The following is a 20,939-nucleotide window of genomic DNA, read 5'->3' as shown; positions in this document are numbered from 1 at the left end:
TCCTTCTTGGGTCCAACTTCTTTGGGACTCTCTGAGCTTCCTGGATTTCCTGGAATTCTACTTCCTTTGCCAGATTGGGGAAGTTCTTTATTATTTGTTCAAATAATTTTTCCACTTGCTCTTCCTCTTCCCCTTCTGGTACCCCTATAATTCGGATGTTGGGATGTTTAAAGATGTCCTGGAGGTTCCTAAGCCTCTCCTCATTTTTAAAAATTGTTTCTTCATTTTCTGTTTGTTTTTTTCTTCCTTCTGGTTCACTCCCTTGATTTGAGTCCCAGTTTCCTTTCCATTATTGATTTCCTGTCCATTTCCCTTCATTTCATGTAGGTTAGCCTTTGTTCCTCTAATTTGTGACTAAAATCAACCTGTTCTGTGAGCATCCTGATCCCCATTGTTTTGAACTGTGCATCTGATAGGCTGGCTATCTCTTGGTCACTTAGAATTATTGGCTCTGGGGCTTTGAGCTGTTCTTGAGCCATCAAGTTTTGGTCTGTTCGCACCTGTTACATATGAGGGACAGAGCCTTAGGTGTTCACTAGGGTGGGGCGACCCAGTCACTGGGTTGTGATGCTGTATGTGGAGTCAGGGTCAGACAGGGGCAATGGCGTTTGTTCCTCTCTCTCTTGGATTTCAGTCCCCTCTGCTGTTTCCTGCAAGCAAACCTGGCCCCCCTGGTGCTGGCTTCCTGGTGCGTGGGCCTGTGCGTCTCCAACGAACTCTCTGTGAGCCTGGGAGCCTCACCCGGCACCTCAGCCCCGAAAGTCTTTCCAATTGGTGCTTTCAGGCTCTAATTCCCATCACTGGAGCTGTGTCTCACTGCTCGCTTCTTTGCTTGGTTTATCTGCACGTGAATGTGTGACCCCGGTCAGCCTTCTTCCTTGCACATTCACTGGATCCACCCATTGCCACCTCACACCTGGGATCTGCCAACCACTGCCTGTGCTCCTGGGTCAGTCCAGCCAATCTTTCCTGCCTGACCCCTCTCTGCCAGCCACTGGCTCCACCCCTCTTACCGGTCTGGCTGAATTGTTCATTGTTGTTGGACTTCTGTACAGTTCAATTTTCTGTGTTTTAGTTGCATTTTAGTTACTAAAACTTTGTCTTTAAATTTGGTTGTGTGAGGAGGCACAATGTTTCTACCTATGCCTCCATCTTGGCCAGAAGTCCCACATCTTATATTTTATTTCTTATAATTCATGGCTAATGAAAAAACTAAGCAACTGTATATAACACTGTATGATTTTAAGACAGCAACTTTAACTTAAATGTTAATCCATCTCACAAAATAGGGACCCTTCCCCCGGGTTATATAGTTGGGGTTTATTTAAGTTTCCCAAACCCAGTGACAACTAATAATTTTTATTACTTATCGAACACATAAAAATAGATTGCATTATTGATCCCCACAGCTGAAAAATTACACACATGATACATTTTCTCTATGGATAAGATTCATCCACTCAAACCAGAATATAACTATTAAAATTCCTACAATTACTTCAGGGATTATTTGGTGGTATGCCAATGATATAGTGAATGTGCTCCATCTTTCAGGACAGTGATATTTATTCGAGGCTAAGGAATCCCATATTTATTTTTCACAAATGTTAAATGGAAATTTTTTTCCCTAAAGAAATATATAGAGAACCTCAATATATAAAACAAGTTCTAGGAGACTGTGCTGGCAGTAGTAGCTGGCTGATGCTAGTTCTCCCTCCACACACGCCCTTGGGCTGCATGGCCCCTTCCCTCCTGGTGTACCCTGAGGAAATGGTTGGCACACTAAGCCTTACTGCCCCCCAATTTCAGTTCAAAGACTGGGAATCCTGCCCAGGACACAGCGAAGTCCACAGGGATCCATGAGCCATCAACACTGTGTAATTTTGCTAGCCCTTTTTAAAAGTAAATCATAGTCAGAGGTAGAAAGCTGGTCTTTTATGTGCTAAAGTCCAGTTCTTTATATCTAAACTTTCCTGGCTTCTCAGTGTTTTTGGTTGCCAGTAAATGTCAACAAATTATTATTTCTGCTTGTATTAATTCAGCTCTCGGATCCTCCATTTTAGGTCACAGTAAACAGCAATGTATTTTCCCAAAGTATGAGAAAGTGCTGCATGTCCCCAAACAGCATCCTGCCCCTAGTCTGGTTTCTGAATATTCTGGTTCTTTTCCTTCTTTGTATATTCTTCTAGTCGAAGAAGCCACTTCGTCCAGTACTGGGAACACAGCTCAGTGTCCATGAAATGTGGGTGGGCAGGGGATCCATCTTTGTAGGCCACCACAATTAAACCACACTGAACCTAGACAGAAACACAGTAAGACCAGAGTTCAGGTTAATCTCCTTCTTACTCCAGGGAAAACAAAACAATCTACAGCACAGGCACAAACACAAGGCCTGTGGGCTGAATCCCACCCTCCACCTTATTTTATCTGGCCCGGTACCTTGTTTCTACCTGGTGGCAACGCCAAGCTCTTGCTTCACTTTTAAGGAGTAGTTACATTTATACAGTCCCAAATTGCTTTTGGCCCTTTGAAGGCAACCATGAGGCTGATGTGGCCTCTGGTGAAATTGAGTTTGACACCACTGATCTACAGTAATATCTCCTAACTCAGTTTCTAAGATGGTACATGAAAGACTGCACCAGGATACATAAGAACACAAAGATGATGACAGATAAGACACTGAAGAAAGGGCTGTCATCGTTAAAGAACTATTAACAATGACAAAACACTCCCCAAAAGACAGGGGAGTGGGGAAAACGCTTTTTAAAGTAGTAGATAGGAACTTCCAGTTAAGATGGAAATGTGAGTACACATGGCTCACCTCCCTGTACACCCACATCAAAAATACAACTAAACTATAGAACTACTATCACTCAGAACCATTGGAAATCATGTTGAATGAAAGTCTGACAACTATGGAATTAAAGAAACCACATCCATCCAGACTGGTAGGAGGAGTAGAGACATAGAATAGGCTGGTCCCACATCCAAGTGTGGTGCATAAAAATTCGGAAGGGATATCTTGGGAGTGAAGAGTCCCAGCCTCACACCAGGAGCCAAAGCCAAGGGTTCCAATGGAAGGAAGATATGTCCCTGTAACTCCTGGCTGCAAAAACTCTCAGGGCTTGAGTCAGTGGATGAAACTGATGAAGTCCCAGGCAGTTCCTCTTAAAGAACCTACACAAAGACTTACTCAAACTCACTCCTTCTGTGCTCCAGCACCAGGGTAATCTTGAAAGGCATCAGTAGCATACAGGGAGGAAGTGACATGTCTGACATCAAGGTGAGAGCTGGGGACCAGCTTTCTCCCAGACAGAAAGGTAGGCAGAGGCCACTGTACCTCTTCTCCCCCAATAGTGCCACAGAACCAGCAGGCAGGTACCATTTATCTAAGACTCCAACAACCTGGCTAATACTGTTTGTCCCACCCTAGAGATCCCCAGGCTTCACCTGGCAACTTACCGACCCACCCACGCTATAACAATGGCTTTTCCATATGAATGGCTGGTCTTGGCTCCTGCTTCACAACTTCCTAAACCCTATCAAACAAAGCAAGAGCTGGCCAGAGTGAACCCCCAGCCCTGGGTTCACAGCTTGGGTTGGTTGGTAACATGCTAACATGCACTAGCAGCAGCCAGCCTAGGTTCACAGCTTGGCTCCACCTAGGAACCCCCAAGCCCAGCAGTAGCAGCCATGTGCAGATTGCTTTATAGCTCATGCAGCGTGGCTCCCAGCAAAACATAGGTGGGGACTGACCTTGGGCGTACCCACTGGCAAACCCCAGAGCCTGAACACCCAATGGACAGCTACAGACCACCATGGTGCTGTCCCAGCCCAGCTGATCCTCCATGGAGGGCAGAAATTGTGGTCAGTGGTCACAGGCAGTCCTTGCAGTTGACTGGCCTGGGTAAATCCATCCTGTTGACCTGCCAACAGCAATCAAGGTTCAACTACAAGAGGAGGGTGTACGCAACCCACACAAAGGGCTCACCTTGAATGCCCAGCTTGGATGACAGGAGAGGATGTGCCACTGAACTCCACAGGACACCTACTACATTAGGCCACACTACCAAAACATGGAGTCAAAGCAGTTCTACCTAATCTATAGGAACAAACACAGAGAGGCTGATAAAATGAGGAGACAAAGAAACATGGCCCAAATGAAAGTATAGAACAAAACTCTAGAAAATGAAACAAACAAAATGTAGATAAGCAAGCTATCAGATGCAGAGTTCAAAAAACTGATTATAAGGATGTTCAGGGAATGTAGTGATGACTTCTAAAGTGTAAAAAAGACCCAGTCAGAAAGATACACTAATTGAAACAAAGGAAAATGTACATGGAAACAGTGGAATGGAAGAAACTGAGAATAAAATCAATGATTTGGAGCATAAGGAAGCAAAACAACCAACCAGAACAAGAAAAAAGGATCCCCAAAATGAGGAGAGTATAAGCAGCCTGTGGAACAACTTCAAGCATTCCCACATTCACATCACTGGGGTGCCAGAGGAAAAGAGAAAGAAGAAGAAATTGGACATGCATTTAAAAAATAATAAAAGAGAAAAGAAAATTCCCCTAATTTGGTGAAGGAAATAGACATGCAAGTCTAGGAAGCACAGAGAGTCCCAAACAAGACTGATGCAAAGAGACCCGCTCCAAGACACATCATAATTAAAATGCCATTATTATGGCATAATTAAAATGCAAAGATAAAAGATAAAGAAAGAATGTTAAAAGTAGCAAGAGAAAAGCAGTTAGTTACCAACAGGGGACTTCCCATTAAACTGTTAGCTGACTTCTCAAAAGAAACTTTGCAGGCTAGGGGTGGAAAAAAATATTCAAAATCATGGAAAGCAGGGACCTACAGCCAAGATTGCTCTACCCAGCAAAGGTATAATTTAGAATCAAAGGGCAGATAAAGAGCTTCCTAGACAAGAAAGAAACTAAAGGAGTTAATCATCACCAAACCAGTATTACATGAAATGTTTAAGGGGACTTATTTGAAGAAAAAGAAGATACAAACTATGAACAACAAAATGGCAATGAATACATATCTATCGACAATTGAATTTATAAGACAAACTAAGCAAACTAGAAGAACAGAATCATGGATAAGGTGTTTTGATAGTTGTCAGATGGGAATGGGGTGTGGGGGAATAGGTAAAGAGGTGAGGTGATTGAGAAGTATAAATAGGTAGTTACAGAATAGCCATGGGGATATAAAATACAGTATAGGAAATGGAGTAGGCAAAGAACTTACATGCATAACCCATGGACGTGAACAGTGATGTGGGGACTGCCTGAGGGAGTGGAGGGTGCTGGATGGAAGGGGCAAAAGAGGAAAACGCAGGACAACTATAATAGCATAATAAATAAAACATTTTTAAAAAGTGATAGCAAGGAACAGAGTAAGTAGTGGGATACAAATAGAATAAGGACCACAAGGAGTTAAGTAGCTATAAACAGGTGTCAGGCAAAGCTTTAAGGAGAACCTCAGTGTTCTTACCTGAAAGCTATAGTTGGCATCATGGTTTATGGCACCTACATATGCCACAAGCTGCAGCGGGTTGTCAAATGTATTTCGGATAAAAGGTTTTGGTTTCTCCGATGTCTTCCAATCAATCACACACAGCTTGCCTCTAAAGAGAAACCAAAGGGAAGTCTTTGTAGGTAATAGTTCAAACTAAAAAATTAGGTCAACCTTCTTACACAGTTTACTACTTGTTACCAGTGACTGTTGCTTCTATTCTACACTTGCCAAAAAGGCAGATCCTCTGAGCTTTACCTCTTAGAAATAGAAAGGTTTGATGTTCTCTTTCCTTTGAGTCCTTTATTCAGTTAGTATATGAGCCTGTCAGGGTTTTGATGCACGTTTCCTAAATTGCTCCAATGAGACCTACAGGTACAGGCCCATGTGGGAGTGCTGGGAAACAATTTGTCCACAGTTTATACACTCTATTGAAATTCAAGTTTACATACTCTATTGAAATCCCTTGGAACCTCCAAGGCCTTCTTTCCTTTAACACAGGGGAATTGAAACTGCACCTATTATTATTTCGGTTGATTCTGCCTCAAATGCTTATCAGAATAAACCACAACAGAGCAGTAGCAACGTCCTCATTGTAAAAGACTAAACATAATGGTCCCTCAGAAATTCTACTGCTCATAAACCAAGTCTGGTGTTCAAATCCATCAACGCTTTCTTCTTCTTCTTTCTTTTTCCTTCTTTCTTCTTCTTCCATCTTCTTCTTCCACTCCCTCCCTGCTCCTCTTTCTTCCCCTCCTCCTCCTCCTTCAAGTCAAACAACTACTGTATTCCTCCCCAACCCCCGTATTCTGGTGGGATTTCATACTTGCCACCTGCAGTTAAAAGCTTCATAGGGTGGGTGAGTAAAATGATAACTGGCAACTCCCAAAGGGCTCTATCTGTTCAACCTGTCTTTCATGACTTCAATTTCAAAATCAGCACTTTAGAGGGAGATTTTATACAAAATGTGTATGTTACCTACCTGTTACCATAGCTCTAGAGTTACAACTTATACAAGGTACTTATAAAACCAGTCTAGAGTAGCACTGTCTAAAATAACAAAATGTGAGCTATATGTTACTCTAAATTTTGTAGCCATGTCAAAAAAAGACAAAGATAGGTGAAATGCCCATATTTTTTTACTCCAACATATTAACAAACATCATTTCAACATAATATAAAAAGTTATTGTATTCCCAACTTCTGGCCAAGACGGAGGCATAGGTGGAAACACTGTACCTCCTCGCACAACCAAAATTAAGGACAACAAAGATTTAGAAACAAAAACACAACCAGAACAGACAGAAAACTGAACTGTATGGAAGTCTGACAACGATTTAACCAGTCCAGTAAGAAGGGCAGAGTTGGTGGCTGGTGCAGAGGGATTGCGGCAGGAAAAGGCAGTGGCAGCCAGATGGCGGGAGTGCAGGCAGTGCGAGGCTGACTGAGGTTACACATTCGTGTGCAGATAAACTAGGCAAAAATGGGCAGCAAGACAGATCGTGCAACCCAGGGCTCCAGTGACAGGAAAATAAAGCGTAAAAGCACCGTCTGAAAAGGTGCTGGGTTGTGGGAAGTTGCAGAGGGGATTGAAATTGGAGAGAGAGCAGAAAGAAAGGGGCATGCTAGAGGAAATCACATATTAGTGTTTCTCTGCCTTTCTCCCTTCCCTTCTGTCTAAAAATAAATAATTAAAATATTTTTAAAAAGCTTATCATGATTGGTGAATTTTTGTATAGCCATTTTAACATTGAAGATGAAAGAAAATAAGCAAACATTTTTGCCGTATCATGCTTTATTTCAAGGAAGGTAAAAATGCAACTGAAATGCAAAAAATGATGTGTGCAGTGTATGGAGAAGGTGCTGTGACTGATGGAATGTGTCAAAAGCAGTTTGCAAAGCTTTGTGTTGGAGATTTCTCACTAGACAATGCTCCACAGTCAGGAAGACCAGTTGAAGTTGATAGTGATTAAATCAAAACATTGAGAACAATCAACATTAACCCATGGGAGAGAGATGACATATTCAAAATATCCAAATCAATAAAATTATTAGTAAAAATTAAAAAATGTCTTTTACCTGCCTTTTGACCCAGCAATTCCACTGGTAGGATTATATCCTAAGAATCCTAAAACATCAATATCAAAGAACCTATGCACCACAATGTTCATAGCAGCACAATTTACAATAGCCAAGAGTTGGAAGCAACCTAGGTGCCCACCAGTAAATGAATGGATCCAAAAATTGTGGTACATATACACAATGGAATTCTATGCTGCAGAGAGAAAGAAGGAGCTACTACCTTTTGCAACAACATGGATGGAACTGGAAAGCATTATGCTGAGTGAAATAGGCCAGGTGCTAAAAGACAAATACCATATGATCTCACCTTTAACAGGAAGCTAAACAACAAAACAAACAAGCAAGCAGAAAAAAAACAAAGACACTGAAATAGAGAACAAGGGGACAGTGACCAGAGGGGAGAAGGAAGGGACGTTAAGGGGAAAAATGGGGAGGGATCTGGAGGAACAAATAGGAAGGACACAGGGATGAGAACTAAGGGGGGTGGAAATGGGAGGGAGGTGGGGAGCACAGGGTGGGGGGCCGGCTGGGATGGGAAAAATAGACAAAAAACTGTACTTGAAAAATAACTAAATAAAATTAATTTTAAAAAAAAGTACTAAAAGTAAACATGTTACTCTTCATCTAAGAATGAAGAATTATGTATTATATACAATCTATACATAATAATAGTATTGTGTGTATATGATTATGTATTTGTATATATGCACATAGGTAAAGTTTTCTAAAAAAGAAACAGGAAGCATAATTGGTAACCAAAGAATGGTTACTTATGGGATTGATAGAAAATAATAAATATACAAGTATGAGAATGATGTGGAAATGATAAGGAAGTAAGTCCTTCCTGATAATAACCTTTTGCATGGTTTTGATTTTTAGAAAGTTGTCAATGTTTAACATACAAATTAAACAAATAATAAATGGAGGCAAGAAAAAAAAAAGTCTTTTATTTTACAAAAAACAAAACAAAAACCCATACAAACTTTTAAAAATAATATGGTACTGGCCTAAGGATAGACATACAGACAAACAGAATAGAGAACCCCAAAATAAACCCTCAACTATATGGTCATGTGATTTTTGAAAAGGGTGCCAAATCCATTCAACGACAGTCTTTTCAACAAATGGTGTTGGGAAAACTGGATATTTACATGCAAAGAATGACGTTGACCTCCTACCTAACATCATAAGCAGAAATGAACTTAAAATGGTTCCATAACCTAAATATAAGACTTAAACCATAGGACCAAGGTTTAATGACATTGGATTTGGCAATGATTTATTAGATAAGACACCAAAGGCACAGGCAACAAAAGAATAGACACATTGGATTACAGAAAAATTTAAAACATCTGTGTATCAATCCACAGAATGGGAGAAGATAATTCAAATCATATTCTGATAAAGATTAATATCCAAAATACATAGAGAACTCCTAAACCTCAACAACAAAAAATACCAATGAAGTTTAAAAATAGGCAAATAACTCAAACGGACATTTCTCTAAAGAAACAAATGGCCAATCAGCATATAGAATGATGCCCAACATCACTAATCTTTAGGGAAATGCAAATCAAATCACAGTAAGATACCACCTCACACTCATTAGGCTAGCCAGTATCAAAAAATCAGAAATAACAAATGTCAGAGACAATGTGGAAAAATGGGAACTTCTGTGCACTGTTGGGACTATAATATGGCATAACCCCTATAGGACACAGTATGGTGGTTTCCCAAAAAATTAAATAGAATTACTGTATGATACAGCAATTCCACTTTGGGCATAGCTCCAAAAAAATTAAAACCACAGTCCTTTTTTAAAAAAGATTTTACTTATTTATTTTTAGAGAGCAGAAAGGAGGGAGAAAGAGAGGTAGAGAAACATCAATGTATGGCCCCCACCAGGGACCCAGACCACAACCCAGGCATGTATCCTGATTGGGAATCGAACCAGCAACACTTTGGTTCACAGACCAGCACTCAATCCACTGAGCCATACCTGCCAGGGCTAAAAGCATAGTCTTGAAGAGATATTTGTGCACCCATGTTCATAAAAGCATTATTTACAATATCCAAAACCTGAAAGCAAACCAACTGTTCAATGACAGATGAATAGATAACTAAAATGTTGTATATTAACCAGCCTGAAAAAGAAATTTTGATATGCTACAACACAGATGAACCTTGAGGACATTATGCTGAATGAAATAAGCCAGTGAGAAAAAGAAAATTACTATGTTATTCCACATATATGACAGAAAGTAGAATGGTGGTTGATAGTGGCAGGAAGTAGGGAGGAATGGGGAGGCTACTATTTAATGGGCATAGAATTTCAGTTTTAACAGATGAGAGTGTACTACTGGAGATATATGGTGGTGATGATTGCACACCATAAATGTACTTAATACCAGTGACCTATACACTTAAAAATAAGTGGTAAACTTTATGTGTGTTTTACCACATTTCTTCTAAAGAAAGGGGGAGGAGGAGGGAGAGAGGGAGAGATAACGGAAGAAAGAGGAAGGGGGGCAGAGGAAGGGAATGGGCGGGGTGGGGGAGACAGCGAGAGAGTGAGAGAGCGAGAGCGAGAGATTGTTTACTTTCTTATATGCACCCTGAATGGGAATCAAATTAGCAACCTGGGTACCTGCCCTGACCAGGAATGGAACCCGCAACCTTTCAGTCTATAGGACAACCCTCCAACCAACTGAGCCACACCAGCCAGAGCAAAAAGACATAAAAAGAGGAGGGGAGGGACCTTTTTTTTTTTAATTCTTCAATTACAGGTGATAAACCTTAGTTTAGAAAATGTTCAACATTCGGACTTCTGGCCAAGATGGAGGCATCGGTGGAAACACTGTACCTCTTCCCACAAGCAAATTTAAGGACAACAAAGATTTAGAAACAAAAACACAACCAAACAAACAGAAAACTGAACTGTACCAAAGTCTGACAACAATGAACCATTCATCCAGACCAGTAAGAGGGGTGGAGTTGGGGGCCGGCAGAGAGGGGTTGCAGCAGAAAAAGAGAGGGGTTGCAGCAGAAAAAAGCGATGGCTGCTGGACCGTCCCAGGTGCGCAGGCAGCGGCTGGCAGATCCCAGGTGTGAGGTGGCAATGGGGAGACCCAGTGAGGGAGCAAGGTGGCTGGCTGACTGTGGTCACACAATCACACGCAGATCAACCAGGTAGAAAAATGGTCAGGGAGACAGACCACACAACCCAGGGCCCCAGCGATGGGAATTAAAGCCTAAAAGCACCAATCAGAAAAACTTTCGGGGGTTGAGGAGCCAGGAGAGGCTCTCAGCCTCACAGGAGAGTTTGTTGGAGAGACTCACAGGGTCCTAAAACTTAGGCAAGTCCACCCACCCGGGAACCAACACCAGAAGGGCCCAATTTGCTTGTGGGAAGCGGCAGAGGGGACTGAAATCTGAGAGAGAGCAGAACAAATGCCACTGTTCCCTCTGACCTTGCCCCCACATACAGTGTCACAGCCCAGCTACTGGGTTGTCCCGCCCTGGTGAACACCCAAGGCTCCGCCCCTCCTACATAACAGGCGCAAACAGAACAAAACTTTATGGCTCAAAGAGAACAGCTCCAAGGCCTCAGAGACAATACTTCTAAGTGACCAAGAGATAGCCAACCTATCAGATGCACAGTTCAAAACAGTGGTGATCAGGATGCTCACAGAACTGGTTGATTTTGGTTGCAAATTAGATGAGAAAATAAAGGCTACACTAAGTGAAATGAAGCAAAATGCACAAGGAACCAATAGTGATGGAAAGAAAACTGACTCAAATCAATGGAGTGGACCAGAAGGAAGAAAGAAACAACCAAACAGAAAAGAATGAAGAAACAAGAATTCAAAAAAATGAGGAGAGGCTTAGGAAGCTCCAGGACAACTTTAAACATCCCAACATCTGAATTATAGGGGTACAAGAAGGGGAAGAGGAACAGCCACAAGTAGAAGACTTATTTGAACAAATAATAAAGGAGAACTTCCACAATCTGGTGAAGGAAATAGAATTCCAGTCAGTCCAGGAAGCTCAGAGAGTCCCAAAGAAGTTGGACCCAAGAAGGAACACACCAAGGCACATCATCATTACATTAGCCAAGATTAAATGAAGGAGACAATCCTAGAAGCAGCAAGAGATACGGGGACAGTCACCTACAAAGGAGTTCCCATCAGACTGTCAGCAGATTTCTCAAAAGAGATCTCACAGGCAAGAAGAGGCTGGAAAGAGGTATTCCAAGTCATGAAAGGCAAGGACCTACATCCAAGATTGCTCTACCCAGCAAAGCTTTCATTTAGAATGGAAGGGCAGATAAAGTGCTTCTCAGATAAGGTCAAATTCAAGGAGTTCATCATCACCAAGCCCTTATTATATGAAATGTTAAAGGGACTTACCTAAGAAAAAGAAGATAAAAAAGATGAACTGTGAAAGGACAGCAAACTCACAGTTATTAAGAACCACACCTAAAACAAAAGCAAGCTAAGAGGACAGCTAGATCAGGAGCAGAACCATAGAAATGGAGATCACATGGAGGGTTAGCAACAGAGGAATGGGAGGAGAAGCAGGGAGAAGGTACAGAGAATAAGTAGCATAGACAGTGGGGAGAAAATAGATAGGGGGGAGGGCAAGAATAGTGTGGGAAATGTAGGAGCTAAAGAACTTATGATACATGGACATGAACTAAGGTGAGGGAATGTAGAGGGGAAGAGGTGTGCAGGGTAGAGGGGAATAAAGGGGGGAAGTGGGACAACTGTAATGGCATAATCAATAAAATATATTAAAAGTGTTCAACATTCATATTTGCAGTGCTGATGCTCTTCATGTCAAGAGGAAAAAACAAATAGCAATACTTTGGACATAGTTTGTAATCCCTACAAAAAGCATCTGGTGTCAGAAATTTCTTGTAGATGCTGGATGGAATTGATTGTATGGCTACACTGGTTAATCCAAAGGGCAGCCAAAAATAGCCTATTAAATGTCTAGGCACACAAGACTCCTCTCAGGTGTGAAACAGCTAGGGCACAAAACTATGGTGGTGGAAACATAGTTTCCAGAGTAATAAATATTGTAACTTTTAAAATTAAAATTTAACTGGAATTTCAAAGGTTACACTCACAGATTCTTTTCCCTCCCATCCTGTTGTATTGCTCACATATTTTTTTTTGGAATGGGTATGCACAGATTATATCTACCCTTGAAATCTGAAGTGGGAAAAACAGTAAGAGGAACGACATAAAAACCACAGGAAGCTATAGTAAGATGAATCCCTATCTATGTCAAAAACTATTTGTAAGCCATGAAGAGAGTTGATAGGGCTCAAAATGCCATTTTTAGAGGAATAGGAAAGAAAATGCAGAAATCAAATTGGATCTTACGGCAGGTACGTGGCTTGGGGGCAAGGGAGGATGAACATTGTAGAAAACATGCCACCCTAGGGATACTGAAAAGTAATACCTTTTCTCCACCAAACACTTTGATTTTAGAACACAGATTTACAAGGACTATGTGACTCTTCCCCTTGTATCCATCCTAACCCAATTCTTTTACCTGTCACGCAGGTGTTGACTTTCGAGGCTGCCCCTTGAAGCAAGAGTTAAGAGGAAAAAGTTGTGCTTGTCAGGCACCATCTGTCCCACCTTGCATTAATTTGCCTTTACGCTTTGCTAAAAACAATCTAATACTTACTGATACTCAGCCACGCAGTCCAGCAGACCTACATACTTTAAGGTCTCATGTTGAACAGCACTTTCAAGAGCTCGAACTCCACTGACATCTTTCAGAATATGCTGGACGCTTTCAATGTAGCCAGATTCAAGATTTTCATCTCTCTCTAAGTTCCCCTGGGGTGAAAGTATGCTTTCCAAGGCTTCATGGAACCGTTTCCCTTGTAAAAATATGTCTGAAGAGAAAATCAGGGGAAAAGAAATAACAAAACAGAACAAAAAAGACCAAACTAGTACTAAAAAACACTGTGAAAAACTCTTAAATAGAATTAAAAATCACACAAGATTTACCTTTAAGTGACAACCCCGGGACACATTTCAGCCCCTGTGAAACCTAGGGATGCACTTCAAAAATGAAAGGGAATGGAATAGTTTAGCCAGTAAAATGGATTAAAATAAAATATTTCTAATTGAATTAGGCCAAAACTAGAATTAAAGATCTAATAGATGCAGGAGCACACCTAATTTATGGTACTGTGAATTTTTGTTTTTTATGTCCTTGGATAGAGGATGAATCAAATACTAAATTGGTAAGACCAAATACATTTGATCTTAGCCAAAAGGCCGAGAAGCAATGGTACTGTGAATTTAAGTATCCATTTTAGTAAGTTAACTGGCTTGGTAAATACTGGGTTGGCCAAAAAGTCTGTAAGCTTTTTTCCATAAAATAAGACACATTTTTCATTTTCACCAATAACTACTGATTTGGATATTTTGAGTATATCGGGTAGGTATGTACCATGTGGTATAATATTGATTATTCTCAATGTCTTGATTTGATCACTATCAACTTCAACTGGTCTACCCAACTGTAGAGCACTGTCCAGCAAGAAATCTCCAGCACAAAACTTTAAAGCACTTTTGACATGATCTCTCAGTCACAGGACCTTCTCCAACACACTGCAAATCTTTGTTTTGCATTTCAGTTGAGTTTTTACCTTTCTTGGAATAGTAAAACATACTATGCCAAAAGTGCTTATTTTCTTTCATCTTCAATATTAAAATGGCTACGCAAAAATTCACCAATTGTGATGAGCTTTGTTTAAATGCACACTAATGACAGCTGTCAAAATACAATCTAACAAAACTGGTTTGAATGAAGTTAAAAATAACTAAGTGCTACTAACTCCATCTTATGGGAAAAAAAAAAACAACTAAATGAACTTTCTGGCCAACCCAATAATTACTAGAAATTTAGGGAACTGCATTTTGTTTACACTTTTTACAACCATAAATCAATTATGGGCATAAAAATGGTGGGAAAGACTTTCATTAGCAGGCTTAGTGACTGGCAAGAAATGAAAAATCAAGGCTCGTACAAATTAAAAATAAGGAGTTGTTGTGGGGATTTTGTGAGACCTGGAGGAAGGGGAAGAAAATATGTGACATTCTTTTCCTGCATTTTTTTTTTTTTTTTTTAGGGTTAGAACAGTCTAGTACAGTTGCTCTGTCCTGAATTTTTTTATCCTCATATACTTTTAAGAGACTGTACACATATCCAACAAATGAAAAATGGTAGATATTCACTTGATTCTTAGTGAGGGAAAGAAAGGGCGCTGTTGTACTAAGCAGTGGCCTTGATGCTTTCAAAATACAGTATTTATTCTTTTTTTTTTAAACAGGGAAAAGCATGAATGCAGTACCCCATTACCACAAATCATGCAGTTGAATGATTTCTAACATTTGGGGAAATCACAGGGGTCAGTACATCCATAGTACAATGGATAAGCCTCAACCTGGGAAAAACACATTTGTGATCATAGTATCTCCCCGGCCAGGTAAGTATCAAAACAGCGAATTAACCTTTCAAATACAACGACCAGCAAGATAAGGATAATTACTCCCATTTTAATGAATGAGACTTAACAGAGCCACTAATTTGCCCCAAAGCAAAAAGCTAGACCCAGCAACCTGATATCAGTCTATATTCTTTCCAGGTCATCACCATACAGCAAAGCAAGGAAAGTAAATTCAGGGATCATCATTTAGATACACACAGAAAGAGTTGACAATATATGAGGGGGGACCCCAAAACACCCTGGAATTTATTTATAAAATAAATATATATATAAAATTGGAATATATAAAATTATTTATTCTTATGTTTATACGTTAGTCACCTATGCACTATTTGATGCAATACACCTATCACAATGTTTTTTCCACTGCTCAAAATAGTCTGAACTCACTGATTTTTGATGCCTGATAGTGCTCTTACCATTTTTTCCCCACCTCTTCCACATCTGTGAAACATTTCCTTTTGAGGACTTTTTTTTTATCCGGGCAAACAAGAAAGTTGCTCTGGGTGAGATGGGGTGAACAGGGAGGGTGGGGCATGGGTGTCAAGATGTTTTTGGTCAAAAACTGCTGAACACTCAGGGTAGTAGTGCAGGTAGGTGTGCTCATAAATCACCCATTATGAAATGGGCAAATGTGTTGAAAGTCTTCAAAAAAAGTTCACTGAAGCCTAACAGCATCTCTTACAAAGCCAGGTGGTACACTGATACAAATGTATTCCTAGAATCTAGTGGGGGAAGCCTGTACGACAAGGGACCCACCCTCCAGAAGATAATTCAGGGTTTTTTGGGGGTCCCCTTCCCTTGTATATGCTTGGAGACAGATCCATAGAAAATGAGGGTAACAATCTCACTTAATAAGGTAACATCAAAACATATTAGTTTGTCAGGTATGTTTTTACAAAGATTTTGAAAGGTCAGTTCTACCACTTGCAAAAAAGGGAATTATTTCTGGGAAATAACTTGGAGAGGTTAAATGGAATTCAATTGAGCACATCAGTTAATTCTACTCCAATTTTACTTAGCTCAACTGGACTTAATGTCAGTGCATGAAAGGCCTACAAGAAAATTAAGACTAATGAAATTAAAACCTAGATAAAAGAAGCATAGTATTCATCTATAGACTAGCTTAATGAAGCAGACAGAACATAAACATGTTAAAAACAGGAAAAAAAAAGTTGCTTCATCATCAACTGCCAAGCAAACAGACAACTCATTCCCCAGTTGAGTTGCAGACAACCAGTGCAGACAACCTCTGACTAGGTTCTTAACATATAAAAGGCAAACATGGGAAGCTAGATTACAGGGTCCCTTAGCTTGTAAGGCTCAGAAGAGGAAAGAGAGAGAAGCATCAATTTTTATTGTCCCATTTACTTATGCACTCACTGCTTGCTTCTTATATTTACCCTGATGGGATTGAAAGCACAACCTTGGCATATTAGACAATGTTCCAACCAACTGAATTATCTGACCGAGGAAAAAGAAATTTTAAAAGTTTCAAGATTTACTGCAGATAGTATTAAGTCAGAGTATGCACTCAATAAGTTAAAGGAATTAAAGTGAAATGTGTTCAAGTCCTAGTATATAGAGGGCATTAAAAAAATTCATGAGTCTCCAATATTCAGATTAATAGAACTGACAAGATGGATATTTTAGGATTTAAAAAAAATCAGTAGCAAAACCCTGAAAAACAAACAAACAAAAAACCCTTACCTATTTTCACTATGATCAACACATAAAAATCAAAGTCAGACTTTCAATCTTCAATAGGTAAACTGATACTTGGGAAACTCACAAAAACTCAAGATGCCATTAAAAGATGTTTTTATGTTGCTTGTTTAGAAAGCTAAGAATACAAGCACACCTGGGAGATACTTTGGGTTTAGTATCACACCACCGTAATAAAGCAAGTATCTAAGTAAAGTGAGTTGTCATTTCCCCCCTTCAATTTGTAAAAAAAAAACCATTTAAACAACACCTGTGAAGCACAATAAAGTAAATCACAATATGCCCTGGCTGGTCCCTGCAGGCCAGTTCCCAGCAGGGGACGCACTAGAGGCAACCATACATTGATGTTTCTCTCCCCCTCTCCTTCCCCTCTAAAGATAAATAAATAAATATTATAAAGTAAATCACAATAAAAGAAGGTGCCTGTAGCTTGGTGGTTGTTACTAATTAACTTTCTTCAGAAGGCAGTCAGCCCTTATATGGATACCTTGTTCCAAACAGCTGAGGAATGTTATAAGGTGCTACGACTTTGACCATTTTTGCTTTAACCAGGTGACACCTATATACTGAATAATTTTTTTTTAAAACACACGGCCACTTGTTTAACATGCATGCACAGACTTTTTTTCTAAGATACCTCAAAATAAGTGCATTACTCTAAAAAATTAAAAGTGTTGCCCTGGCTGGTGTGGCTCAGTAGATTGAGCACAGGCCTGCAAACCAAAGGGTTGCCAGTTCAATTCCCAGTCAGGGCACATGCATGGGTTGCAGGCCAGGTCCCCAGTAGAGTGTGTGCAAGAGGTAACCACGCACACTGATATTTCTCTCCCTCTCTCCCTTCCTTCCCCTTTGTCTTAAAATAAATAAATAAATTATTCAAACAAACAAACAGTGAGCTTGTATACCACTAGGGGTACACATACTGCTTTCTGGAAAGCACAAAAGACAGTCCTATGAGGATCAGTTACAAGGATTCTCTTGACCTGTCTAATAAGTTAGTAGGTTAGGAGTTAAAGGCTAAAATTTATTCTCAGTTCCTAATCAACAGTAGCTGATTATCTCAACTTGCCAAGATGTAAATATAGATAATCTGTTCTGGTTAACTGTTTTAATTCCATTAGTCTGGCTTGTTAGTCTATGTTGACAAACAGAACAAAGGGGTATTTCCTAGATTCTGAACAAAATGCCTACAAACAACTAGAATTCCATTATCTGATGATCGACTCTTTTCCATAATCGAACAAACAGGCAATTCTAATACTTAAGTTTGTAGCTTATAAAATAACTTGATACATCATTTAGTCAAAATACTTAATCTCTGTGCTTGAGTTTCATTTGTGAAATTGAGGCAGGAGACAGCACAGGAAAAATTCTAAGTCAGTGCTGCTGTTACTGGCCAGTGGCTAGCATCCTGGTTGCCAGGAAATGCCTATTAGCATTTAGGTAGAATTAATAGCCAAGGCAGTGAGGATGAGGAAGGCATGTCTCACCCACTAACTCAGCAGTTCTAAGCCTGGTCTGAAAATATTTCCAGGTGTTCCAACATCACAAGGAACAGTATGTCAGCACAGGAGGAGGGAAGTCCTTGAAATTCTATGTAGCGTTTCTACTATTTGGGAAAAAAAGCCTTGAAACTGTGCTTTCATCCCGAGGCCTGAAAGGCTTGAGGGTCCACAATACCCCAAAGAAGCCCATGAAACAACTTCAGTTAACTGCCTACTTCTAGACTATGTTTTACGAGGGAGTCCCTAATACTTAAAGAGCCCATAAATAACCGGGTAACTATCCCAACATTAATTAACTGCCTCCTGGCATGTATCTGCTGTACAATAAAATGAACAAGTGGAGTTTGGAGCAAGATAAGGATTTGGGCTAACAGACCCCCCACACATACCTAAGTTTGGGTAGTCATACCCCCCCAAGAAAGCTGGCACCACATTTACCCACAAATCAATATGTAAGTTTTTTTATTCCCATCCTGCCAACTATGTAAGTCCTTAGACCAAAGGACCTGGGGACTGGCCACCCTTTACTTTTGCTGCTCTGCTTTGACCTGAACCTATGCCTTTCACCCTCCTCCGTCCACCACCGCCCCCCGCCCTGCATTAGGCCCATTTCCTTCCACAGAAATGGAACGCTAATAAACCCTGATTACATATTAATAGATTTGCTGATCTGTAATTCTTTACATGCATCGGCAAGAAGAACCAGATCTCTCATGTCAACAAAATGAGGATAATAGTATCTATGCTTTATAAGGCTGTCATGAGGATTGAGTTAATATAAAAAGTGCTATTTAAAGCTAATTATTATCATTTGAAAGTAATTCCTCACTAGTTAAGAAAAACCTTTAAAGAATGACACCAGTGTCCTATACTCTAGATAGTAACATACTACACTTGTTACTATACTTCTTGTACTTAAGCAAGGATTAAGAAAATTACTTGAAGTATATTCTGCAAAGCCATTCTCTCCCAGTTCCAGAATCATCCGCTGTTTCCACCTTTCCAAATAGAAAATCTGTTCTGATGTCATGGTCTGCTGAAGGACTCGGGTCACACTTGGCATCTTACTCCTTTGCAAAGGGATTTTCAAAGGAACTGTGGCATCGCTTGTTGCATTTGGTTTTAAGCTTCTTTCTGGACTGAAGAGAGGAAACCAGTTTCCAGGAACTCTTGCTTCCTCCTCTTGCTTTGGAGGTTTACACTTACTCACAGGTCCATAGAGTAAAGTATCTTCCTCAAACAATGATTCTGGAGTCTGAGCATGGCCTCTGAATGACAAGACAGACTGTACTAAATCAGAGTACTTTTCTTGGTTTACCTGTTCATAAGGGTTCTCTTTTTTCTTACGGCCACATGAATATGAGGAAGTGGAGAAAGCCACACATGGGGATGGTTCTATGGAAAACCCCTTTGAACTTCTAAACTGCCTGCACATGGTTTGAAATGCCTTCATTTTTAGACTTCTCACTTCCCTTTAGTCTCCTTGCAATGCGGAAAGCCTTTTTAGTTTTTGCATTCCTGTTAAAGAGAAAAGTGGTATTAGGTAGCAAATGTTAAGTATTTTAACTATCAATGTGAAATCTATATTAGTATGATATTGTACACTAAAAGCTTATTGAATAAGCTTTTAAGACATGCTTGGACAAAGTTATTTTCCAAGAAATCCTCTCATCAATACCAGAAGGCCCAGCAATTATTAAATGAGAAATAGCAGACAGCTTAGGGCAAGACGTCCCCGATATTCCATCTGAAGAATGTGTCACCTGGAAAGGGAATCGTGACACACACACAAAAAAACATCTGTAACGGGGGCCCCAACCGTCGGGCTTAGGACCAGTACGAGCCCGTTGCCTGTTAGGAACAGGGCCGCACAACAGGAGGTGAGCGGCAGAGGAGCAAAGTTTGGACCGCGTTACCGCCTGAGCTCTGCCTCCTGCCCCTCCCCACGCGGAAAAATGATCTCCCACGAAACCGATCGCTAGTGCCAAAAAGGTTGGGGACCACTGCTCTAGAGCCCACCCTATAAAGGCCAGGGGTCACAGCTAGCAATTAACCACGGACCCCTATATTCAGGTTCTTTGCTAGGTAGTCTGTAGGATTTTCTCATTTAACTCTCATCCTCTAAAGTGGGTACTATTGCGACCCGTTTTACAGACATTGAAATCGAGCTTTTGAAGGTCCACTGCTGTCCGAGCAGAAAGCAGCGGTGAACAGGGTGCATCATCGTAATTTCCAGAGGGCAGATTCCTGCTCGAAACTGTGGGTGTCGAACCATGGCGGCGCGAGAAAAGGCCGTGGCCTTTACGGGATCAGGATTAGGAAAACCACGGCTTAAACCGAAGCGCAGCCCAGCCCAGGGCAGGGCTAGGTACCTCGGAGGTCACCACCCTTCGATGAACTCCCAGGGAGCTAACAGCTTCTCCACACGCGTACTTTCCTCGGTCCCTCGGTCCCGCGCTTGGGTCTCAAATTAGGCCTCGCCCAAGGCACGGCTGTCCCAGCAAGCAAAGCGGCGCTCACGCCCCTCCCCTACTTCCAGGTTCACGTCGGTAGACGCCTGTAC

At 40.7% G+C, this 20,939-nt stretch overlaps 1 protein-coding gene, 1 non-coding gene and 1 pseudogene across 4 annotated transcripts; all 3 read right to left on the bottom strand.

The window, feature by feature from the left end:
- Positions 1 to 1,343: 1,343 nt before the first annotated feature.
- On the bottom strand, positions 1,344 to 20,920 carry MGME1 (mitochondrial genome maintenance exonuclease 1). Of its 3 annotated transcripts, none has more exons than XM_037131040.2 (5): positions 20,749 to 20,920; positions 19,316 to 19,894; positions 13,310 to 13,523; positions 5,507 to 5,639; positions 1,344 to 2,297 (listed from the first exon to the last, which is right to left on the bottom strand). In XM_037131040.2, the coding sequence occupies exons 2-5, from the start codon at positions 19,827 to 19,829 to the stop codon at positions 2,136 to 2,138; spliced, it is 1,023 nt and encodes a 340-aa protein (XP_036986935.1). In that variant the 5' UTR covers positions 19,830 to 19,894; positions 20,749 to 20,920; the 3' UTR covers positions 1,344 to 2,135. The 3 variants fall into 3 exon arrangements, with proteins under 3 accessions (XP_036986935.1, XP_036986936.1, XP_053526907.1); XM_037131041.2 differs by having other exon boundaries at positions 20,810 to 20,915; XM_053670932.1 differs by lacking the exon at positions 20,749 to 20,920 and adding an exon at positions 20,533 to 20,732.
- Positions 13,814 to 13,923, bottom strand: LOC119038535 (uncharacterized; annotated as a pseudogene).
- Positions 14,967 to 15,133, bottom strand: LOC119038532 (U1 spliceosomal RNA). Its single transcript, XR_005080436.2, has one exon. It is a non-coding gene; the product is annotated as a U1 spliceosomal RNA (small nuclear RNA).
- Positions 20,921 to 20,939: the final 19 nt, after the last annotated feature.

This window comes from Artibeus jamaicensis, unplaced genomic scaffold (genome assembly GCF_021234435.1).
Source record: "Artibeus jamaicensis isolate MK-2021 breed Jamaican fruit bat unplaced genomic scaffold, CSHL_Jam_final contig_65, whole genome shotgun sequence".
NCBI lineage: Eukaryota > Metazoa > Chordata > Mammalia > Chiroptera > Phyllostomidae > Artibeus > Artibeus jamaicensis.
This window is presented reverse-complemented; position numbering and strand designations above follow the sequence as displayed.